The sequence below is a fragment of the Triturus cristatus genome, chromosome 2_2 (assembly GCF_964204655.1).
Source record: "Triturus cristatus chromosome 2_2, aTriCri1.1, whole genome shotgun sequence".
Lineage (NCBI taxonomy): Eukaryota > Metazoa > Chordata > Amphibia > Caudata > Salamandridae > Triturus > Triturus cristatus.
The window spans coordinates 714,737,844-714,763,678 of record NC_140582.1 but is presented as its reverse complement, the minus strand read 5'-3'; the positions used below and the strand labels follow the sequence as shown (position 1 = coordinate 714,763,678).

At 53.1% G+C, this 25,835-nt stretch overlaps 1 protein-coding gene across 1 annotated transcript in view; it reads right to left on the bottom strand.

The window, feature by feature from the left end:
- Positions 1 to 25,835, bottom strand: part of SNX25 (sorting nexin 25) — an 880,463-nt gene that overhangs the window by 275,467 nt on the left and 579,161 nt on the right. Inside the window, exon 8 of the mRNA XM_085641936.1 lies at positions 147 to 278. Within this exon, the coding sequence (XP_085498062.1) occupies positions 147 to 278 (132 nt within the window). The remainder of the gene's footprint in view (positions 1 to 146; positions 279 to 25,835) is intronic.

The following is a 25,835-nucleotide window of genomic DNA, read 5'->3' as shown; positions in this document are numbered from 1 at the left end:
AAAAACTGAGAAATGCTACTGAAGGACTACTCCCTCTATTCAATCAATTAGATTCCCTATGTTTTAAACAGTTATTAAACACTGAAACTACAACAAAGAACACTTAAAACATTAAATGTACACAATGTATTTGTGATCAAGTCTACCTTGTTAGCAGTCTGCAGATAATCCACAGCCTCCCAAAAGCAAATTAAAGCCCTCTTATCCATCCTTTCCATGTAGGTTCGAAAGTGTTCCCTGAACGATGGATTGGCCAGGATATCTTCAAACTGCAGAATCTATTAAAAAGAAAGAGCGCAAAAAGAGAGAAGCACTTAAGATATCACTACAAACTAAGTATTTATAAGCTGTACCTTAAAGAACAAATTCTCTATCAACTGTAAGTAATTCAAATGTATTTTCAAACATATCTGCTCTCTTCTTCATTTAAATTGTTTATTTTAATTTTAAAATAAAAGAATAAACACATGCTATTTGTAGGTTCACATATGAGTAAGGTTCATGAATTTCTTTACTAGAGGGTGTTAGTGATCAATACATCAACAACATGCTGCATGTCAAATATCAAGCCTCATCATAAACAGCCAGAGGAAGGGAGTGCCAGTGGACAATGAGACTAGAAAATCAGTCAGTCAAAGGAGTACCTGTTGAGTGACGACCGAGTACACACAGTATCAACTAAGCTTGGAGTACTCATGAACAATACACATTCAAGTATTTGTTTAATACTGGTGGCATTTCTGCAACAAGCAATGGCAAAGCCAACAGTTGAGACCTCAAGGCATTATAAGGTGTCCCTCTCGAGTGAGAAGAACAAGTTACTTACATTCGGTAACGATATATCTGTAAGAGACATATATTGGTTATGAATTCCTCACCTTAGAATTACCCCCAGGCGTCAGGCTGGATCGGAGAATTTTTCTTCAGCAGTACCCCTGCGAGTCGGTAGGTGGCGCCGGTTGACTCCGTGTTCGTTGTTGTCGTCGTCATGGTCGCCAGAATGACGTTGCGGTATCTACTTAGATGCTGCCCCTGCGCGCCAACGTCAATTCTTTACACGACATTCCACACCAGAAGTGCAGAGCCATGCAAGACACTGACCACTGGTGCACAAAAACCAGGGCCCTGAAATGGGAGTCCCTTATCCTAGAAGTCAGTTCGCAGAACGGGAATGATGGGTGGGGTGGTGAGGAATCCATAACTAATATATGTTTCTTACAGATATATCATTACCGACGGTAAGTAACTTGCTCATCTGAAAGAGACTATTAGTTATGGATTCCTCACCTTAGAATAGATACCCCAAGCAATACCAACCCCGGAGGTGGGTCTGCGAACTAAGTTCACACCAGAAAATCCTGGAGAACTGAACGGCCAAAGAAGCCGTCTCTCAGACTTGGCTGTCCAGGCAGTAGTGTTTAGTAAATGTGTGCAATGAAGCCCACGTAGCTGCCTGGCAGATGATATGAAGGAGGACTCCACGTCCCAAAGCAGTAATGGCTGCCGTCGCCCTGGTGGAATGGGTACGCAACCCCACTGGAGGTTCCTTTTTTGCTAAGGAATAGCAGATTTTGATGCAAAGAACAACCCATCAAGAGATGGTACGTTTCTGCACAGCCCAACCTTTCTTGGTGCCTACATAGCCAACAAAGAGCTGGTCATCCACCTGGAATTGCTTTATGCGATCCAGATAGAATGAAAGCGCATGTTTTGGATCCAGACAGTGGAGCCTCTCCTCCTCTTTAGAAAGATGTGGGGCGGGAAGAAGGTGGGCAAAGTGATGGTCTGTCCTATGTGAAAAGAGGTAATTACTTTGGGAAGAAAAGAAGGCCTAGTGCAAAGGACAACTTTGTCCAGATGAACAGCCAGGAAAGGAGATTTGGAAGAAAGAGCCGGAAGCTCGCTGACCCTGTGAGCAGAGGTGATGGCTACCAAAAAGGCAGTTTTAAGCCTCAGAAATCTGAGAGGACAGTTATGTAGCGGCTCCAAAGGAGCACACAAAAGATAAGTTAGAACCAGGTTCAAGTCCCACTGGGGCATTAAGAAAGGAATTGGAGGAAATGAGTAATGCCATTAAGGAAGCGATTTACAATAGGGGACTTGAAAAGAGAAGGCTGGTCAGGAAGCCTGAAAGGCTGAAATGGCCGAAAGATAGTCTTTGAGAGTGCCCAGAGCAAAACCCTGCTGGGCCAAAGAAGATGAGAACCTCTGAAATGGGGGCAGAAAGGGGATCCACAGCCTTTGCTGTGCACCATGCCACAAACTTGTTCCATCTACAGGCATATACCGTTTTGGTAGAGGGACGTCTGACTGCCAAGATAACTGTGATACGGGCTGTTCGGAAGACGCCGCTTCCGTGCCCTTCAAGATGGCGGCAGCCGAGTTCCCTGAAGGGGACTGTGGCAGTCTAGTCCTCCAGACGGGGGCGGATCGCTCGGCTCGCGATAAGACGGGAGAACGAGAGGAGGGAGAGGAAGCGGAGGAGGAGAGAACAGCGAGGGAGGAGACGACAGAGAGCGAAGAAACGTGGGAGAACGAATCGGCGGCAGAGACAGCAGCGTACACCGAGCAGCCCCAAGGGAATAACCGGGAAGAAGCTCCGACGGGCGGCGAGGCCCCAACCGAGATCCCTGCAGAGTCCAGCCATCCCTCGGAGGGAGAGAACGCCAAGACTCCCAACGCTACGGTCCTGGAGGACTGTGGCTCCAGGTCAGTGTCTTTCCTGAATTATTTAAAAGTGCTGACTGGGAGGGTGAAAGCTGGGAGACCGAGTAAAACAGGGCACTAGTCAGAATACCCTACTCCTCACACTCCCTACCCTCACATACCGTGGTGACAAAATGGTGAAGGGTCAATCACACCCCTTAAGAGTCTAAAGGTCAAAATACTGACGGGAGGTTCTTCTTTTCTGTTTCTTTACATACCGGGGACGCCAAACCAAACCAAGAAAACTATAAAGGAGTCGCCTGGAAGCCTTCACGCAAGAGAGACTTATGGAAGTGGCTACCGGAACTGTTTTGTTGCTTCTCTAATGTCCTGGATCTTTAATGTTTTTCTGTTCCTCCCTTCCTTATACGGACTTCTAAGTTACCATACCCAGACCTTGTCCATAACCTCAATAAACCACCAGCCCACTTTATTCTGTGTCTATTCCGTCTTATCTCGTGTAGTCAGAGTGCAGGTGTGGGTCCTGAGAGACCTACAAATTTACAATAACGTTACAGACTTCGAGAGGAAGGTCGAAAGCTGTCAACTGTCGCCGCTCAATCTCCACGCAAGGAGGTGGAGGCTGGCCAGGTTCGGGTGGAGGACCGTCCCCTGCAGCTGAGAAAAAAGATCCTCTCGAAAAGGCAGTCTGATTGGAGGATCAAGGGCCATTTGCAAAAGCGCAGGATACCAGTCTCTTCGTGCCCAGTTTGGGACCTCAAGAATGAAGTGGGCCCGGTCGCACTTGATCTTCTTCAGCACTCTGGGCAGAAGTGGTATAGGCAGAAAGGCGTATAGAAGATGGCAACTCCACTCGTGACGAAAAGCGTTGCCTAGCGAGTGCAGCCTTGGAAATTCCATTCTCTTCGGTGGTGAATAGATCTAACCAAGGCTCTCCCCACTGCTGAAAGAGACCTTGCACCACCTCCGAGTGAAGACGCCATTCGTAATCCATCATGCACCGGCGCCTGAGTTCGTCCGCCCTGGCGTTCAGAGAACCTGCCAGCTGGTGAACCACCAGGGACATGCCCTGATGTTCCAGCCATTTCCAGAGACAAAGTGCCTCCTGACATAGGGACCACGTCCACACCCGCCCTGTTTGTTACAGTACTACATGGCGGTGGTGTTGTCCGTTAACACCTGCACTACTCTCCCTTTGACAGAAGGAAGGAATGCTTTCAGTGCAAGACAGATCGCCCGAAGCTCCAGAAGGTTGATGTGGAGCCGGGACTCCGCCAGAGACCAGAGGCCTCTGATCTCCGCCTCTCCCATGTGGCCGCCCCAACCTAGAAGTGATGCATCTGTCACCACTGTGAACTCTGGCTGGGGAAGGGAGAGGGATCTGCCGTTGACCCAGTCCCAGTTGGTTAGCCACCACTGCAATTGTCATGCAGTGCTCTCGAGATCTGGACGCAATTGGAAAGATTCCCCTGATGCTGCGTCCACTTGAACTTCAGGTCCCACTGCAAAGCCCGCATATGTCACCGGGCATAGTCCACCAGCAGGATGCAGGAGGCCATGAGGCCCAGTAGCCTCAGGGTCATTTTGACCGAAACCCAGGATAGAGGCTGAAGGATCAAAATCATAGCCCGAATATCCCAGACTCGCTGCTCGGGAGGATAAGCCCGAAACTGCGCTGTGTCCAGAGCCGCTCAGATGAAAAACAGCTTCTGAGAGGGAATCAGGTGTGACTTCGGCACATTGATGGTTAACCTCAGCCAATGCAGGAGGTCGGCCACTGACTGGAGGTGGGAGACAGCAGCCTGCAGCGAGCCCACCTTCAACAGCCAGTTGTCGAGATAGGAAAAGACTGGAACCCCTGATGTGCGCAGATGAGCTGCAACAAACACCATCACTTTCATGAACAACCGAGGGGCGCTGGTAAGGCCAAATGGAAGCACGGTAAACTGAAAGTGTTCGTGGCCTACCGTGAACCGTAGGTAACGCCTGTGAGCAGGCAGGAGGGGGATGTGAAAATAAGCGTCCTGCAAGTTCAACGCTACCATCCAGTCTCCAGGGCCAAGGGCAGACAGGACCTGAGCCAATGTCAACATTTTGAATTTCTCCTTCCGGAGGAAGTGGTTGATGTTCCTGAGAGCCAAGATAGGGCACAGGCCCTTGTCCTCCTTGGGCACCAGAAAGTAGTGGGAATATCAACCAAGACCTACTTCTGGGACAAGAACTCGCTCAATGGCTCCCTTGGCCAAGAGAGCGGTAACTTCCTCTTGGAGAAGGGCCAAGTGATCCTCCGACATGACATGGAATTGAGATGGCATGGAGGGAGGGGTAGTCTCAAAGGGGAGGGAGTAGCCCCTTTGGACTATCTGCAAAACCCACCTGTCCAACGTGATGTTGAGCCAGTGGGGGAGGTGATGGCGAATCCAGCCGCCCACTGGCAAATGTTGGCCCTGAAAAGTCAGACTAGGAGGGCTTGGAGGCTGCTGCAAAGGGGGTGATGGTGGATTGACCCGCCCACTGGCCCCCAGACTCACGGCGGTGAGTCCCAGGCCTCGCAGAAGCTGGACAGCTTGCGCAGACCTGTGGCTCTGGACGGAACGTGGCGGGGTACTCCGTCCGTAGCCACTAAAGGGGTGAAAAGCAGACTGCGCAGGGTGAGAGGTGGAAGCGAGGCCCAAGGACATGGCCGTAGCCCTGGAGTCTTGAAAGCGCTTGAGCGCGTTGTCTGCTTTGTCACCAAACAAGCGACGGCCATCAAAGGGCATGTCCAAAAGTGTAGCTTGGACATCACCCGAAAAGCCAGTGGACCTCAGCCAGGCGTAGCATCTCAGGGCTACTTACGTTGAAATCATCCTGCCCAGTGGGTCGGCGGGGTCCAGGCCACATCTTATGGCAAACTTTGCTGCATCTCTCGCTTCAGCAACTGCACGGGAGAGCACAGCCCAGGCCTCCTCAGGGCACTGTGGCAGCACCTGATCCGTGATCTGTGGGCTCCGTCCTCCAGAGGCCAGCCGGGGGGCCTAAATAGCTAATTGGAGGCCCGCGAGGGTGCAAACGTGCCCCCTGTGTGCATTGACGAGGGGCGCCGGGGACCTCATTGCAACAGAAGCCCGAGAGCGAGATGGCCGACCCCTAGAGGCACGCTCCTCTGCCATCTTGCCAGAAAGGACCGGCGAGGCCTGAGCGTGCTGTTCGACCGCGAGGCTGCCTGCCGAGGATTCCCCGACCTGCTCTCTCCCAAACCGCCAACTCCCCCCCCACCGCGGCTGGCCCGACATTATGTCGAGGGTCCGGACAGCGAGCTAGGGCCCAGCGGCCGCCCCGTGTGGCGGGCCGCGCTGGGGCCTGGGCCGGGTGGAGGACAAGTGACCGCAGCGGCCAGTAGCTGAGGATCTGGGTGGCGACCCTAGAGGTGAGATGGGTGAGAGTGGCAGGAGGCGCGATGGACGAGGGGCCCGGGACCTGCGCAGTTGCCATCGGAGCAGGCCGGGACCCCCCCCCCACCACTGAGCGCGGACCTCGCTTGCGGCCGGGGGCCTAGCCGTGCGCCATCAAGACACACAGATCACCGCACCCCCCTGCACAGAGTGCATTTAGCGGAGGGGCGAGCATAGACACGTGAGACCCCTGTGAGAGCTGGGGGCCCACTCTCCAACCACCCCCCACCATGGACAGTGATTAACAGGGTCACTTACCTGGAGAAAAGGGTACCCACAGGGACACAAACAAGCAGAGGCGGTGGGGGAGTCTGCACTCTCGCGCCGGCCCCCTGGATTGGTGGCAGAGGGGAGAGCATCCATCAACGACAGTCCACCACTTCACCAAAGTACTCCTGGGGACTGGGGCCTATGGCTGACGGCGGGCCCGGCTGGTGGGGCCCTGCAGGAGGGAGCGAAGCCCCTCTTGACAGCGTTGCATTGTGGGGGAGACGCCCGTACCCAATTTGAAATATCTGTTGGCCGGGCACTGATTGCTGGGCACTGGAGCCGCCTGCATGGACTGAGATCAGCCCACGCTGACCAGAACTGATCTATCTTGGTCCCCCCCGGAGGCGCTTACCGCGGCAGACCTCTTCGTGGAGTGAATGGTTCCCACAGGAAGCTTGCTCCACTGAATTTATCCCCGGAGGGGATACCGCGCCCTTGCTCGCAACTGGTGCCCCAGGAAGACCAGGCCCCTGGCCGACGCTGGACCACTGAGGGGTCTAGACCGCCGCACGGATTATCTCCTGGGGCCTACTGGGGACCTGAGGCAGCGACCGCAGATCCGGTCCTTCGCGACCGCTCCATCGTACTCTTCCTCTCGAGGTCTCTTAGGCAGGACGGAGGAGGCAGGGAAGTGCCCCGACGGAGGAGGGAGTGCTCCACGGTCGGACAACAAGAGCGACGCCCATTATCTGGAGGCCCCTCACTCAAGTTATGACATGCAGCAGATCGGGGAAAACTGTGGTACAATCGACGCCCAAGGACACGTCCGTGGTCGACCTGTGGGCGAAGTCTGTCCCGCCCCCTGTCCCGGAGGAACCCAAGATGGCCGCCAAGCCAGAGACTGATGTGGCGGCCCCCATTACTCAGGCCTTCATGTCTTCCTTCCTCCAGGAGATAAAAAGTGAGATAAGTTCCCTCAAATCGGAGGTCAAGTCCTGCCTCGCGGACATCCGGCGAGATGTCACCAAAATCGGCACAAGGGTGGGTGACCTAGAAGTCACCTTAGACACCAGAACGGAGGACCAAGAGGAACTGTGGCACCGTGTCACCACACTGGGGGAACAGGATATCGAGCTCCAAGTAAAACAGGAAGAATCGGAGCCGACAGAATAACATCCGCATTCGGGGGTCCCACGGGGGCGGAGGGACAAGATATAATATACGTCGCAGATCTCCTGCAGGAGGAGCAGGGAGATGCCGATGCCGTCCCTCCAATGCTGGACAGAGCTCACCAAGTGGCACCCCGCGCGATAAAGCGGACCTAACCCCAGACATCCTGACCCGGGTGCATTTCTACACTGAGAAGGAGGCAATCCTTCGAGCATCGAGGGTCGCTGGAGATCTGTCATACGGGGGACACCCCATTCAAATTTTCCAGGACCTCTCCCCACTCACTCTACGCCGTCGTAAGTAATTTAAACCAGTGACAAACTCAGAGTCCAATGTCAAGTACCAGTGGGGCCACCCATTTGCCCTGATCTTCCAGTGGGAGGGCAAACGCAGATCCCCGAGATCCCTCAAGGAAGCGTGCCAATTGCTCCGCATTTCGACTGACTCTAGACCGTCCACCCCCACCTCTGCAGACTCGGTGACCCGGACGGCTCTACGACCAGAGTGGTCCAAGGTCCAACCCCCCCACACACGCTCCTCCAGGGCCGCAGCGATGGCTCTCCAAGCCAAACAAGACATCATCAACCACCAGAAGTCAATTGAAGCCACGCAACGCTCGGGTGGAGGGGGCCCAGGGTCGGGCCGCCCTCTCCCCCTGGCTCAAACCCAGAACTAGAGGCTGCTTGATGGCCAGAGGCCCCTTGGATATAGAGAAGCTATACACCATCTTCATCTCAATACATCCCTGTATCTCCTTCGTGGTCCATACACCCATCATGGTCTTTCTGTCAGGGGGGCAGCCCCCGCCCACCCTGTTAGCCTTACACGGAAGGGCCTCAACTCTTCTAACCACAGTGAATCTCACAATGTATAGCAGTAACCAAAGAGATCCCCTGGCGACCAGTGATCTTCATCTTTATAGACTAACACTTGGCCCGAAGGAATTCCCTGACCTGCATACGGGGGGCTGTCGGTCTCGCCTGGGGAATCCCCCAGTGCCCCACGGATGCTCGAGTGGTTGGTCGGCCACTAGAGGACGGACAACGGTGACTTCTATACTTCAACCGGCCTACCCTGCCATTCTCTTAGTCCCGATGGGGAGTGACTTCCTCAGAGCCGCCCTGGTTCACACCTTTGGGCCACTCTTGGACTGGAATGGTAGCCTTTGGCCAGTTTGCCTTTCTTATGTTTGATTTGTTTCTCCCTATCTTTCTCTCACTTTCCCAATTCTTTCCTTACTCCTACTATCTCCCCTTTTAGACTTCTTGGAAGGGATAACAAGCACACCAGGGGGTGCCTATGAGTATGACTTCACTGGTCGTGGGAAGTAGGGGACACTGCTTACTGGTTATTATCATAGCGCTCCCCTTGCCTCAACACTGGGAGAGGCCATTTGGAGGGAACTGGGAGTGGCCCGAAACGGGGGTGAGGATCCATACGCCTGCTTGCACGCTGCTCCCCAGGTAGTGAGTCATGACACACATTAAGTGTTTGTCTCTTAATGTAAAGGGCCTTAATGCCCCTAACAAGAGGTGACAAATATGGAGGTACCTCCTTATGCAGGACCCAGATATCATTTTCTTTTTTTTTTTTTTTTTTTGAAACCGTTTATTGCAATCTCAAGTATATACAAGTATGGGCCTACAACCTTCCGGCCGGCCGCTAGAGTGACAGGAGCACCTGACAAACTTACAAAAGGGCACTTGGCGTTGCAGAGAAGTAAATCAGGAGGCATCAACGACGTGGGCCACATGACTAAGCCCACAATACGGTTTCATTTTATACAAACACAACAACATAGAAAAACCACACCCGCAAGGCAACCCGCAATCGAAAGTAACCACACGTGCTCCTCAAGTGAGGGACCCCGACCATCCAAAGGAATCTAAAGAGGGGGAAGGGAAACAAGTCCAGGACTGGGGGAACTCTGTGCCCGGGGCTGGGGGAGGGGGTCCGCTAGGGGGACGGAGCCGGTGAGGCAGCAGGCAGCAGTGGTGGCTCGCAGATAACCCCGCGGTAGGCGTTCCAGGGGCCCCATATTTTCACCCACGCCCCAGGCTTGCCCCTCGCCACATACACCACCTTTTCTCGGAACATGCACCAATCCATATGTTCTTTCCAGGCCGACACCGCCGGGGGCCGCTGGGATCCCCACAGTTGAGCGATGTCACGCTTAGCTATCATATATCCCAGAGTCACCCATCGCGTCTGCGGAACCGAGTAATCAGTTGGTTCCCACACATTCAGCAAGCATCTCCTCGCTTCAGGCAACAGCGCGACATGCGTAACCAGACGCAGGACCTCATGCACACCACGCCAGAATCGGTCCACCTTCGGGCATTCCCACAAAATATGCAAAAAAGTCGCCAAAGCACCACACCCACGCTTACACAACCCATCCTCAGCATAACCCATACGCAGAAGCCTTGGCCCAGTCATGTAAACCCGGTGGAGTATCTTGAGCTGGACGAAGCGAAGGCGAGCCGGTATGGCCACCTCCTTCGGAGAGGCCACCGCGGAAATCCAGTCTTCGTCGTCCAACTCCAGCCCGTCGGCAACCCAAGCCTCACGGAGGCCGGTCAGCAGGCCCGAGCGGTCATTAATCAATTTTTTGTAAATGAGGGAGATCGTGCTATCCGGAACGTGGCCATCCAGCACTCTATCCTCCAGGGGGGAAGACTCCGGGATGGAGGCGACGTCTGGGAAGACGGAGCCCAGCGCGTGACGGACCTGCAAGTACCGAAAGTATTCACTGCCCTGCAGCTGAAACTCCATCTGCAGCGTCTCGAATGTTTTAAATCCCCCTCTCGTCCAGAGGTCCCCCACTTTACTGATGCCAATCGTGTCCCACTTCTCGAAGCCCTTCGAGGTCCACAGGGAGCCCAACCGCTGAGGCGCATATAACGGCGACGCCCGGGTCAAACGGTCCTTCCACCCCATAGCTGCATTGGCCGCGTGCCACAGTCGCACCATGACACGCGTGGGCCCCGTCAAGCGGGGATCCGGCGCGCCAGAGTAGAGCGCTCGATTGTAGTCGCCACCGGGCAGGAGCATCTTGTCCATTTCAAATGCCGGGTTCAGGGCGGGCCCGTAGAGGCCGTGATTAATTGCAGCTAGCTGGGAGGCCCAGTAATACCGCTTAATGTCCGGGAGGGCAATCCCCCCGTCATACCACGGGAGCGTCAACTTCGCCAGGGCTATACGCGGCCTCCCGTCCCAAAACAGGCGGCGCTGTAGACTCTCCACCTCACGGAAGTAGCGCGCCGGGACTAGGTCCATAGTGTTCTGGAGAGCGTACAGGAAGCGCGGCAACGACATCATCTTAAACAATGCCGCCCGGCCGAGCGGCGAAAGCGGCAGGCGCTGCCAGCGCGCGACGTCCTCCTTCAAGCGCTGGAGGGGGGAAGCAAATTTCGCTCATAGCGGGCCTCCGGGTCCAGCGTGATATAGACACCCAGGTACCGAAACCCCTGTGAGGCAATCCGGATCGGACAGCCCCGCGGGAGGACGGGAGCCTCCCCTGAAAGCACATAGACACATGATTTAGCCCAGTTGATGACGAGGCCTGAGTTACGGCCAAAGGAGCGCAGGACATCAACCAGGACAATCAGTGATTTGCGCGGGGAGGCTAGGTACAAAAGGATATCGTCAGCGTAAAGGGACACGCGGTCCTCATACTCGGGGGTCCAACGGAGACCACGGATGGAAGGGTGCCACCGCAGCCACTCCGCCAGGGGTTCCAAGGCCAATGCAAACAGGAGCGGCGACAAGGGGCAACCCTGTCGCGTGCCCCGTCCCAGCGCGAATGGGGCCGAGACTCGTCCATTCACTACCACCTGCGCTAATGGGCCCGAGTACAACAATTTGACCCAGCTGATGAATCCCGGTCCAAATCCAAATTTCGCCAGCATCGCCCAAATGTATGGCCATTCGAGCGTGTCAAACGCCATGGTGGCGTCTAAGGACGCCAAGATGGCCGGCTCCCGCACAAACGGAACACGCGCGAGCACCCCGTTCAGGCGCCGCAAATTGAGGGCCGTGTTGCGATGGGGAATAAAGCCGGACTGGTCTTGGTGGACCAGATCGCCCACCACGCCGACCAGCCGGTTGGCTAGCACCTTGGCAAGGATCTTGGGCTCCGCATTCAAGAGCGAGATAGGCCGGTAGGATGTAACCCCGTCTCGAGGTCTCCCCTCCTTATGGATCACCACGATTGTAGCCAGACGTTGGTCGAGCGGGAGGGAGCCCCGCGAGTGGGCCGCAAGGAACATCGCGCGGAGGTGGGGTGCCAGTACATCCGGTCGCAGCTTATACAACTCGATAGGGATGCCGTTCGGGCCCATGGCCTTGCCAGATGCAACCGAGCGTATGGCGAGGGCAATTTCGTCCGAGTTAGGAGCAGCATCCAACGACTCCCTGTCCTCCACCGAAAGGGAGGGCAGCGCGATATCTCGAAGCAGGGCATGGGAGTCCGCCTCCGAGCAGGGAGAGACCGGGGAATACACCTCGCGGAAATACTCCGCGAAGCAAGAGACAATGTCTTCTGGCTCGGTGACACGTACACCATCCATCCTCTCAATCAGCGGTACCACACGACTCGCTCTCTCCTTTTTATCCAACCACGCAATCAATTTACCAGCCTTATCACCCACATCATACAGTCGCCCCTGCTGCTCTCTACTGAGGCCCCTGGCTGCCTCCGTGACGAGGGCCCTATAGGCCGCTTGCTTAAGGTGTAGAACATGCAGTGCAGCGTCCGTCACCCCACTCCCCAGATCACCCTCTAATTCAGTAATTTCGGCCTCCACCCGGGTCACCTCCTCCTGCTCGCGCCTCCGGGCATGGGATATGAAGGAGAGGGCCTCCCCCCTAAGAACTGTCTTAAAGGCCTCCCACAGGGAGATAGCCGAAGGGACAGACCCCACATTCTCCTCAAAATACCGCTGCAAGGATTTAATCAAATCAGCACGAATGATGGGGTCGCGCAGGTACCAGGCATTGATTGGAGCTACCCTGCCCTCCCCCCTTGGGAGGACACCAAAGTGCAACAGGAGCGGGGAGTGATCTGAAATACCCCGCGCCAGATGGCGCACCTCTCCCACCCTCCCAGCATAGGCCGCAGGGACAAGGATATGATCAAGCCGCGAGAGGCTACCATGGGCACCCGAATGGAAGGTGTATTGCAGCTGCGTGGGATGTTTTAAGCGCCAGCAGTCCACCAATCCCAATGTATCTAAAAGGCCGGACAGCCACGCCTGCGCCCGGGGGAGGTCCCTAGGGGGGTGACGATCCATAGTCCCAGAAACCACCGCATTGAAATCCCCCCCAACCACCAGAAGCCCCCCGGGAAGGTCAAGGAGGAGGCGCCCCAGGTCCGCAAAAGTGGTAGACTGTAGCCCCGGTGGGACGTACACTGAAACAAGGACAACCACTTTGCCCTCCATTCTCCCCACCAAGGCAGTGTAGCGTCCCCTCTCATCATGGCGCACCTCGTCTATTTCCAGAGGGAGCGAGTTCTTAACCATGATGCCCACCCCCCGCGAGCCAGACGTGAAGCCCGAGTGGGCCACCAAACGATAGCCACGCCGATTCATGGCACAAAAGGAATTACCAATAAGGTGTGTCTCCTGCAGAAAGACCACATCTGGCGAAATTCGTTTCAGATACTGCAGGACCACACCTCGCTTAATCCTATCCCCCAGTCCATTAACGTTCCAAGACAACAAAGTCAAGTCCCTACCCCCCATCACATACAGAAGCCATCATTCGTCCCCCCGAGAGCACCTCAAAAACACCAATACAGTAAAGGGTTTGCCTTGCGGTAAAAACGAACAACACCCCACCCCAACCCACCCGTCCCAACAAAACTCCCCCCTCCCTGCACCCCTGCATGAGCCCAAACAGCCCCCCCAAAGTGCAGTGTGCCTGTCGCCCCATAGATGAAAACACTAACTAGTCCCCCAGAGGAGGAGGGAGAGCCCCCAAGAGACCCCGAACGACCTCCACGGGAGGGGAACTTACACAATCAGTCAATGATGACAATAATGTTGTCCAGAGCAAGGCATACTATTAGTCCCTCAGTCCTGATCCGGCAAGCCCTCCCCACCAACCGCGCCCCCCCCACCCCCCCGGCCCCGATCCCCGGGCAAAGTGTCCAACCAGTCCCCGGCCGCCTCGGGACGATCAAAAAAGTGCGTGCGGCCATCCACCTCTACCCTCAACTTCGCTGGAAAAAGCATCGCATACTTGAGGTTCAGGTCCCGTAGGCGACGTTTGACTCCGAGAAAACTCAGCCTCTGCTTCTGGACCGCCGGAGTAAAATCAGGATAGAAGTTTACGTCCATATTGTCGAGTCTGACCGGTCCTTGTTGCCTAGAAGTCTGCAGGATAGCGTCTCTGTCCCGAAAGTTGAAGATCCGGGCAATGAGAGGCCTCGGAGGGGCTCCGATCTTAGGTCTTCCTCCGGGGACCCTGTGGGCACGTTCCACTGCGAAGAGTTTACTCAGCCCCCGGGGCTGGAGACGGGTGAGGATCAGGTCCTCCACAAACAGGTCCGCCGCCTCCTCCTCACGTCCCTCCGGCACCCCGACAATGCGAACATTGTTCCTCCGGGCCCGACCCTCGGAATCTTCCAGTCGACGATCCATCAGGGCGCTCGCCTGGCCAAATCGGCGCACCTCCTTTTGGAGGGCCGCCACGTCCGTTGTGAGGCCCGAGGTGGTGTGGGCCAAAGAGTCGACCCGGTCATTCGTCTTGGACAGATCGGCCCTCACCAGCCCCACATCCACGAGGACCGAGTCAATCTTCTGCGCCAGAGTGTCAAAGCGCTGGTCCACTGAGGCCTTCATCTCGGCGATGGCGCCCATGACGTCCCGGAGGGTCAGATCCGCGGGCATAGCAGGAGCATCAGTCGGGCCCACAGGGGACCTACGCGGCGCCTCTGGAGATCCCTTCTGGAGGGTGTAGCGGTCCATGCTGTTAGATTGAGGGGCTGCGCCACGGCGGGTCGATTTCACCTTTGCCCGGTCGCCATCTTGCTTCGTGGACATGGCTCCAGTCCCCAAATCGTGCCAATCTCCTTGAACGGGGCTGACAAACCAGTTCACGGGCTCCGGGGGGGGCGACCACAGCTCCGAAGGGCGGATCACAGCTGGCGGGCCGGCAGGGCACCCCGACGAAGCCACACCACCGCACGCCACCTCGCGACCCTACCTCGCTTGGCAGCAAGGAGGGCGCGAAAGTGAAAGTGCGGGGTACGCGAATCGCCCAGCCTCGCCCGCCGCTGTTGTTCACTTTGTGTCCGGATCGCCCCACAACTCCAATCCGGGGGGCCGGCGTGGAGAAGGCCGCAAACCTCAATCGATGCTCCCGCCGGTGTCCGAGGTCCGATTTGGAAACGGAAAACGGGTGGCACCTCAGCTCGGTCTCACGAACACAGTCCCCTCGTCTAGGACAGGATATGGTCAGGATTTATGCAGGAGGTCGCGGAGGTCCTCGGGAGCCTCGCACCTACGCGGCCATCTTGGTTGCGCGCTAGGCTCCTCCTTCCAGATATCATTTTCATTCAAGAAACTCATCTCTTGTCAGTGGACACTCAGCCCAATTACCACCCTAAATTCCCCACACAAATCTGGGACTCAGGGCAAACCAAAAAAGCAGGGGTAGCCATTCTCTTCAAAGCAGGCACTCCCGTGCAAGTCACCCAAACAGTGCGTGACAAAGAGGGACGCTACCTAAAACTGACACTTCTCACGCAGGGTAAATCTCTTGCCCTTCTCAATGTGTACGCACCTAACCACGCACAAGATGCATTTCTGCGGCACCTGCTTCATAGAACACTTTCTCGGGAGCTGAACCCAATTGTTCTTGGGGCGGACTTTAACTTAGTGTGGGATCCCGCTCTCGATCACACTGCCTCATCTTTCCAGGGGGCGGGAGCCACGTTGGCGGCACTAAAACAAGAAGTCGACGCTTTGGGTCTCACGGACGCCTGGCACTACAAACAGCCTGGGTCACAGGACTACACATTTTATTTTCATGTGAACCAATCTTATTCACGCATTGAACACTTTTTTCTGTCTCACTCCCTTATTCACCTGTTAGAAACTGCGGAGATCTCTGATATGTCCATCTAGAAATGACTCTGATGGGCCAAGGAAGGAACCCCGCCTCCGCTCCCAGGGGGCGCCTACCCCCCCCCCCATGTGCCGTAGCCGGTTGATGTGGCAGAATGGCGTCAGGCGATACAAACATATTTTGCCACCAAAGTTCTCCCAGAAACCCACGTTCTGTGGGATGCCTTTCAGGCCACAATTTGAGGCACTATCACCTCCATTTCTATTGCCCGCACCAGGGAGTCTCGTCTGGTGGAAAATAAGCTTGCCAGCAATATCAAAGCCCTCGAAAGGCAAACTCACAGGGCGCACACTAGGCAACCACGGAAACTTCTTGCCGCACTATGGGGACAACTTAAAGTCCTGAGAGTCAATAAGGCGGAACGCTCTCTCTTAGCCCTTAAACGAAAATTCTATGGGGGAGGTAACAAGGTCGGCTCCATGCTGGCACATCGTCTCTGCCTCCAGGTGTCCCGTAATCACATCTCTAAAATTGCCCTGCCGGGAGGAGGATGGGCGACTTCAGAACAGGTTAACCAACAGGAATTTTGTGAGTTCTTCTCTACCCTATATGATCAGGGGGACATATGTGCAGATCAGATTGATCCCTTTCTCACCTCTTGCCCTTGGCCACCACTCGGGCCCCAGACTAGGAAACAACTGGAGGAGCCCATCACAGCTGAGGAGCTCCAAAAAGCATTAAAAAGCTTTCCAACTGGGAAATCTCCAGGCCCTGATTGCCTTACCCTAATGTTCTATCGCCTCTTTTTCCCAGAACTACGAGATCCACTATTAAAACTTTTTTATTCCTTTTCAGAACGGAACGCTGTCATGCCGTCAATGACCGAAGCCGAGATAGTGATCATTTCAAAACCTGGGAAAGATCCAACACTGTGCGCGTCATACCGTCCAATATCTTTGCTAAACGTTGACGTCAAATTATATTCAAACATTCTGACCCAGCGTCTTGCCCCTTACCTCCCCGGCTTAATCGACCCTGACCAGGTGGGATTGATTCAGGAGCGCCAGGGGCGGATAATATCTGGAGAATAGCCCACCTGGTGGAAAAGGTTCAACGTCGGGGCATCCCAGAGTTCCTCCTGTACCTTGACGCTGAGAAGGCCTTTGACCGGTTCGACTGGTCCTTTCTCAGAGCAGTGCTGCAGAAAATAAGCTTGGGTCCGGTAATGATTGCACGAATCATGGCCCCTATGCGGCGCTATCAGCACGGATCAGAGTCAATGGACTACTCACCCCCCCCTTCTCTATTCGCCGCGTCACGCGCCAGGGGTGCCCGTTCACCAATCGGCTGAAATACAAGGCCTTCGCCTCGGAGGGGTTGACCATAAGATAGCCCTCTTTGTTGATGACCTCCTTATGACACTTACCGACCCCGCGACCTCGCTTCCTGCGCTCCTGGATATACTTTCCCAATTCGAAATGATCTCGGGGCCAAAACTTAACCTCGCAAAATCGCAGGTGCTTAACCTTACCCTTTCCCCACAACAGCTGGAAGCCCTGGGAGACACTAATCCGCTTCCAATGGGCCTCACGCTCTATCCAATACTAAGGCATTAACATCACAGCTACTTTAGACATATGAACCCAGGCGAACTGGCCGGCCTGCCGAAAATCAATAAGAGAAGACCTCCGTCGATGGAAACCACTACCCATTTCCTGGCTGAGCCGCCTTAATGCGATTAAAATGTCACTCCTTCCTAAGGTTCTCTACCTTTTTCAGGCACTCCCGACGCCAATACCGCAAAGGGACATCCAAAGCCTTCAGCGGGATGTTACTACTTTCATTTGGGGAGGGGGAAAGCCCCGCTTCTCCACGAAGGTATTGATGCTGCCTTGGGACCGGGGGGACTGGAATGCCCTGACTTCCTAACATATTACTGGGCGGCACACCTGCGCTACATCTTGGAGTGGGCAGTTCAGGAGAGTAAAAAGCACTGGTTCCACATGGACAGGGCCGTGGCCTGTCGACCGCTCTGGGAGCTAGCTTGGCTACAGCGGGAAGCCCGACATCGCAGTGCCTACATTGCCACCTCGACGAAAACAGTTCTGTAGATCTGGGACAGGATAGCGGTGTCTAGGGACTTTACTACCTTTCCCTCCCCCAACACACCATTAGCACGCAACCAGGCATTCCCACCGGCCCTTTCCCCAGCATCCTTCCCTGCGTGGGCTGCTGGTGAATGCCGGGTCATACAGCAACTCTTCCACGAGGGTCGATTTAAATCCTTTGAACAATGTAGGACGGACTTTCAACTACCTAGAACAACACGTTTAGAATATTTCCAAATTCGTCACTAGCTCCCCTCCCCTGCCTACACGGAGGGTGCGACACGGCAACTTACACCGTTTGAGACCTTGGTTCGATCGTTCGATTGCTCCCGAGGGCTGATCTCTAGGAACTACAAAGTACTCCAGCGAGCGTAAATAAGGCCTCCCCACCTATATCAAACTAGCTGGCAGACCTCGAGAAAGACATCCCCCCTGATCAGTGGGAGGAGCTCTGGCGAGATATCCCCCGCATTCTTAAGAGCATCGCACAGCAGGAATCGGCATACAAAATAAAGACCCAATCGTATTATACTCCTCCAAAAGATGTTTCCAGACTCCTCACCCCTGTGCTGATGCTGTCGGACTTCTCCAGGATCCTTCTTCCATACATGGTGGCTCTGCCCCCTTATCACTATCTACTGGAAAGAGATCTTAAGCCACATTAGGGAGGTGGTGGGCTTTCCCTTCCCGTGCGACCCGGGGGCAATACTATTAGGGATCCGCCCGAGGTCCCTCAAAGCTATGACGCACTCAGACTGGCGCCTGTTCTTCCACATGCTCACGGCAGTGAAGCAGGTCATTGCACTACACTGGAAGAAAGCCTTCACCCCACCCTACACGATATGGCTCACTCATCTGTGGCACGTCATGGCGATGGAGCTCCTCTCTCACAGACTAACACACACTGACGCTAAATTTGAACGTACATGGCAGCCCTTGATCACACACCTCTCTAAACTGGAGTACGCCCGATCAGTCCCACCCTGCCTGAGAGCCCTCCAACTATTTGCTGACCCTATACTTCCAAGGGGGGGGAGAGGGACCTGTGACGAGGAAGCAGGATAGGGGCTGGGGGGAACCCACACTCCTTCCTGCAGAATGTGGAGGCAGTCCTAGGCCAATGATATGTAAACATCTTTACCTGGGGCAACCCTATACCAAGAAGCTACAGAATCTCCTTCTCTTCCTCTCCCCTCCTTTCTGTTCTGTCCTTTCCTACTTCTATCTCTTTATGTCTTCTGATGTTGGGACTTTACCCGTCCCCATTGTTAATTCTCGACAGGCTAACAGACGTCAGGGGACACGCCCTTGGCTCCTATGTACTGGCAGTATCTGGCACTCCCATTAACGGGGGTTTCAGGGTAACCGACCCTAGATGGCGTGGAGGTCACTGTGGACAAAACCATAAAGAGGTCCTAAGTTTAACACATCTGTGCTTGCCCGTTGCAACGCAAGGTTTTGATTTATGTATTATCCCATAAAGCCTCAAGGCTGTGGACTAATAATGCACACTGTATCTACTGGTTGCCAAGCTCTGCCTGTATTACTCATAGACTGATAACTGTGAATGTTATTATTCTTGTTGATGTTAAAACTCAATAAAATAGATTTAAACATGAAAAAGTGACTCGAGGTACCGCTCTCTTCGGATCTGCACTGGCTGGCGTGGAAAAAGAATGAACTGACGTCAGCGCACAGGGGCGGCATCTATGTAGATACTGCGAGGTCATTCCGGCGACCGCGACACCAACAACTAACAAGGAGTCGACCGACGCCCCCACCGACATGCAGGGGTAGTGCTGAAAAAAAAGTCTCTGGATCATGTCTGACGCCTGGGGGTAATTCTAAGGTGAGGAATCCATAACTAAATAGTCTCTTTCAGATGCAGTTGCTTAACAAGTCTATTACAAAGCTGCAAAAACTCATGTTATTACTAAGTACTACACATAAGTCAGATGCAATTGCTTAAAAGTTCGGTCATAAAGCAGAGAGGGTGTGAGTTCAACATAAAAACTTACAAATACACTATTGCTACTTTAATTAAGTGTTTGTGTTCTACAGGGTAGTTAAATATACCAATGCTGGTATATGATGAATCAATAATACAACTTTCAATAAATGCCTTGATTACTAGGAAACACTTGTTAAGACAATATAATATATATAGGTGCAGTCACTGGTCAAGGCGGTTGCTTTGAACCATATTCTTAGCAGATTGTTTTCCGAGGGGAACTATACTTGTGTGAAAGTAAGATGCAGTTGTCTTTATGAAAGCTCACTCCCTTATGCTGTGGGCTGTGACAGGAAGAAGCAAAATGCAAACCAATAGATAAAGATATTTTGTGAAAGGTCCTTTTACTTTACTGTGGATTTTTTTGTGATCAGCAAGACATTCCCAAACTTGTAGAAAGAGCATGTCGCTATTCGATGTCCTCCCTCTTTTTTTTTTTTTTTGCAAATCGTGTTATTGATTTTTAAAAGTCAAAACAATATACAGGACTCTTGCCAAACAAAGACAGCAGCCATTATGGAACAAACAATGTCTGGGTTCCTCTCCCCTCTCTCCAACCAACGAATAATTGACACACCCCTACAATGAACCCGCCCTCCCCCCATCGTCCCGGTCCCTTCTGTACCTCAGTCCACCCCGACGTACCCATTCCCGGGACCCACACCAAACCCCATCCCCACCAGGTCCCCTAGATTTTCTCATATTTGCGCATACAACCCGACTCATGAACCATTTTTTCTTTGACCCTGCACATTTCCATCCCCACCCGCCACTCCACTAGCACCGGGCATGAGGGTTGCCCCAATGTCTTGCAATGTCTCTCTTAGCCATGATGTAGCTCAAGTTAATCATGAGCTTAGTGTACGAGGTAAACTCAAGTCCGTCCAGACCGTCAGCAACAACCTCGATGCGGTCAGTGGCTCGGGTGCACCTGCGGCCTTTGCCAGGTCGTCGTCACGCCCTTTCAGAAGGGCTGAATAATTAGGCAGCTCCACATTGTGTGTAGAAAGGTACCCCACTGGCCACACTGCCGAAGACAACAATCGTCTGTGGCCCTGCCTAGTTTGTGTGGCAGGACTCGGGTGTAATATGTCCTGTACAAGATTTTCAGTTGAATGTGAACTGCAAGGCAGCTCCTCAATCCTCGTCCTCAAACTCCCCCACGTTGGACACCCCATCTTCACAGCCAGCAACAGAGTCAGCCACACTACCGAGCTGACATAGACAGACCATGCTATCATCCACTTCACCATCACAGCAGCCCCCACCGTTGCTTTCAGACCACTCAGCACCTCAAACCACAGCTGGAACACAGAATATGAAACCCAATGGAGCGACGCTCTCAACAACTCCCAGAACGATACCGCAACCAACCTAGAACAGGCTGCCAAAAACTTCACCACCTGGATCGCCAGCTGCGCCGACAGTCGCCCCCCACCAAACTCAACAGGCCCAACAAACAAACTTGCTTGGAAACAACTAAGAACTTCGAAACTAGAGGAAATGGTGCACCTCCAAAGAGCCCACTGACCAAACCACCTATAAGAACTCACTCAACCAGTATCACCGACTACTAAAGGAACGCCTTAGCCAGCAGCATCGAAGCCAGCTCCAACAATAGCAAAGAGCTCTACAGCATCATTAAGGAGTTATCCAAACCCATGGTAACAGAAAACACCATCACCCCTTTACAAGAATTCTGTGACTACCTGGCAGACTTCTTCCACGACAAGGTCTCCACCATTTACAAAAGCTTTGAACCCCAATCCTCCGCCACTGACACGCTCAGCTGCCTCAAACCCACAGAGGCCACCCAGACCACCGGAGCACCACCACCATCATCCACTCCATCCACTCAGGATCTCCCAAAGACCCCTGCCATCACCACATGTCATTCTGAACACACACATCACCTCAGCCACCTTCCTGGACAAGTGGAAGCATGCCAAAGTCAAACTCCACCTCAAGAAACCTTTCACCGATCCAAACTAACTCAAGAACTACCGGCCTATATCCCTGCTCCACTTCCCCGTCAAAGCCCATGAAAATGCCATCAACCAGCAACTCCTGGATTATCTCGAAAAATACAACATTCTAGACACATCCCATTTTGGATTCCGCTCAAACCACAGCATCGTAACTGCCCTGATAGCAGCCACCGACTACTTCAGAACCCTACTCGATCAGGAAGAAGTAGCAGCCCTGATACTCCTCGACCTCTAGGCGGCTTTCAACACTGTGTCCCACCAAATCTTTCAAACTATCGCTCTGTTCTAGACAAGGTTGATCAACACCTCACTATTTCAAGGGAACGTGCCTGTCTGGCTCAAAAACAGCGAAGTAACTCTGTTACTGAAGGAAATTTGAGAATACACAGAGGATCCTTATTACTGCCAGTCTCAAACCTACCATTTCTTGACAAACTGTCAACAGCTATGAGGTGAGACAACTCAAGAAGCAAATCAAGGACTACAACCTGCGAAATTCTGTCCCTTTTGATCACATCCCAGAAATTGGGAACATCATGAAATCACTTGCCTTTATATTCAACAGAAATGTAGACCTCAATATAGCGATTAGCTTGCTAGAAAAATGGGGCACACTATCATTTAAAAATAATATGAGGTATTGAGGTAGGCCACCTCATACCAGAGGCAGATCTCAAACTAATAACTCATGCACTAGTATTTTTAAGACTGGATTATGGCAATTCCATTCTTTACTGTATAACCAAAATTCACATTGTGCCTCTCAAAGAAATGCTCCACTATTGTTGCATGAGCAAGACTATAGGTCCACATCACTCCTCTATTGACTTCATTACACTTGCTGCCTATCGAAGCAAGATTCCAATAGAAAGTTGCTTTTATTACATAGAAAGTCATTCAGACAGAAAAACCTAACTATCTCAAGCAAAAAACTGACTATCTTAGGCATACAACATGCTCTGAGAAATGCGGATTCATTGCTGCTGGAAATCCCAGTCGTCAAGAAGAAGAGACACAGAAACAGGCCTTCTCAGGGAGTGTGCCCAGGATTTGGAACTCCATTCCTCCAGCAAACAAAACTGTTTCAAACTTTCAATCATTCACGAAAGGTCTCACAACCCTCCTGTTCCATAGACTTTTATGCCTGGAGATGTCTACCCAGTAATGTCACAGCTTATAATTATTTACAACTTATCTTTTAATCCTAGCACAATGCAACTTGTTATCCTTCTATTTGTACAGCGCTCTGAACCTTATTGGTCTTGTTCGTGCATTATTAAAACGTTTAATACATAAATAAATAAGCACAATGAGTCTGAAGCTCTACACCAGGCTGTCATCAGCCTTCCTCCGGGGGCCACGCGGAGGAAGATAAAAGGCCCAGGCCCTGTCTAGAAACTTCCCTTTCATTAACAACTAGATCTGCTGACTCATCCCCATTCTCCTACGATCACCCCAGTGGCAGAGCTCAAGATGGACTAATCAGCAACCCCTAAATTTCTAAGGGCTATCCAGGTATCATCCATCACCTCTATGTTGTGCCAAGTCAAAGTAAAGGGCTATTCAAAATGGACCCCAATGGCATATAACATATGTATACTTATGGATGAGAGTGGAGAGGTACACCACTTAAATGTATATTCAAAAGATGTAAACGGACAAAGTTCCTTAGTGTTTGAAATCCTTTATTCAGACAATGTCATAAGATAGGCTCCAGCCAATGCGTTTCGTTCAGACAAGACTGAACTTCATCAGGGCTTGATTGATACATGCGAGTAGTAGATAGTTCAATAATGGGGTCTTGGGAATAGTGAGAAGCTGGGCCAGGACATCACATTTGCAGTGAAGACCAGTGTGGGGGTCGGATCAGCCTCCCTGGTCGCCTGGAGGTGGCACGTGAAGGGACAGAGGGACACCCTTTGGGGGTGGGGGGGGGGGGGGAGAGACAACTGTCCACAGAAGCAGCCGGGTTAGCATCCGGTGCGGCTTGGGGGCAGGAGGTCTCCACCCATGTCCTGCATTACAATTGGCATGCAGCTGGAACCGACATTACCAATTGGGACAGTGTGAGTGAAGAACGGCGGGTGGCATACTGAGCCACGGTGCTTTGAGCTGAGGGTCTGGCTGGAGGGTTGCTGAACCGCCACCTTCGACGACAGCCGGCCAACTGCCACTATGACAAAGGACAAACCAGGGGGAGGATCTGCCAAGCAGAGCATGATGGATCGCTTCACTGGATCGGGGGCCTCTGCTGCAGACCAAGGAGGAGCACATAGGGGCATTTCAGACAATGTCGTGCTCATGGCAGCCATCATGCAGTCCAGGGCTGCCATGGAGGCAAAGATTGGAGAGGTAGGCTCAGACGTTACACTCCTGAGGCAAGAGCTACGAAATGCGGTAGAACGCATTACTGAGGCCAAAACCAGAGTCTCAGGAGTGGAAGACTCAGTAGCCACACTGCAGAAGCAGGTCATGTCACTGGAGTCGATCACTAGAGGCCTGGCCTCGCGGGTGGAGGAGGCGGAGGGTAGGGCCAGGAGAAATAACCTCTGCTTTGTTGGCTTCCAAGAAGGATGCAAAGGGGGGGGACATAGAACAGTTTCTTACTAGGTGGCTGGTGGACTGGCTCCCTCCCGAATCGCTGTCCAGTTGCTTTTGAGAGGGCGCATAGGGCCCTAATGCAGAAGCCACCCCTAGGTGCCAGACCGGGGCCTGTCATTGCCAAGATCCTGAACTACAATGACAGAGATGTAATCTTAAAACAGGCTCGACTCAAGGAACTGCTGTTGTACGAAAACACCTGCATTCTCATATTCCCGGACTACACAAGACTAGTCCAGTAGAAAAGAATCTGTTATGGCAGCCAAGGCCTGCCCCTGTGAGCTGAAACTCCCCTACATATTTTATCCAGCCAAGTTGCGAGTGGTGTATCAGTCCCGTACTCTCTTCTTTGAATCGCCGGAGGATGTATTCAGTTGGACGGCCGAAACTGTGAAGATTCGGCACCGCACGCCGCCCGGGCCGGTTTCCTAGTCCAGTGAAGTCGCCTACAGGTCACCTAAACCCAAGATCAAAGGCTCCAGGAGGTCCAGATCGAGACGCCACTTCAAATCCTGTAGTGACTCTAATCTCTCTACATCGGTGCCCCGGCATGGGTCTTCGGCATCATAGCAGCACCAGGATGTTCTTGAATTGGGGACTGTTTGTGTCTCATATCTTGACCGACAAAACGTGGGCAGGGGCTCTTACCTCTGTTCAAATTTCGATAGCTAAAGGGAACGTCCATTGATTATGGGCAGGTTATTGGGGATCCATTGGTGGGAGTGGGCCCCCGTTGGGGTCTCGAGCTACCTCCGCCGCAACAGATACTTCAGCTGTTTTGAGGTATAGAGGGGTGGGGGTTTGGGGATGTTGGAGAATATTTGTTTTCTGTTTGCACTGCATTTTTGTCACACATGGTTTTCTTTTGCGTACTGGCTCAAGGCTATCCCGCACTTCGAGGTCCAGAGACTATTAGATGGCAAGTCTTACGCGACTCCACACGGGTGACCTATGAATAGTGAGTTGGAATGTCAGAGGGGCCCCTGATAAGGTCAAGAGAGGGACCATACACCAACAGGCCCAACGGTACCGAGCAGACGTCCTGATGCTTCAGGAGACGCACTTAATAGGTATCAAAGCACTGTGTCTCCGCCGATATGGTTATATTCAAGTGTTCCACTCTGGCTTTACCAGGGGGTCACGACACGTTGCGATCTTGCTGCATCGTAGGGTCTCATATAAACATGTCAAGACATAGACAGATCCTCAGGGGAGATACGTATTTATTGAGGGACCATATATGAGGACCAGGTGGTGTTGGGTAGTGTCTATGCCACCCCGCCGCTGCAATGGGCTTTAGTTGAGCATCTCACGACATTGTGGACAGATATGCCGGAGGGGTTGGCAATCATAGGGGGAGATTGGAATGACATACTGGACTAGGCGGGGGACAGCTGGAGGTCAGGATGGCACTCCACTGTTGACCTTAGTACTAAATTGAACTCCCTGGCGGCAGGACTGGGATGGGTAGATGCCTGGCGGCGGCTACATGGAACGAAACTAGGCTATACATACTTCATGACTTCTCATGACTCGTATTTCCGTCTTGATTATATTTTTGTGCCCTTAC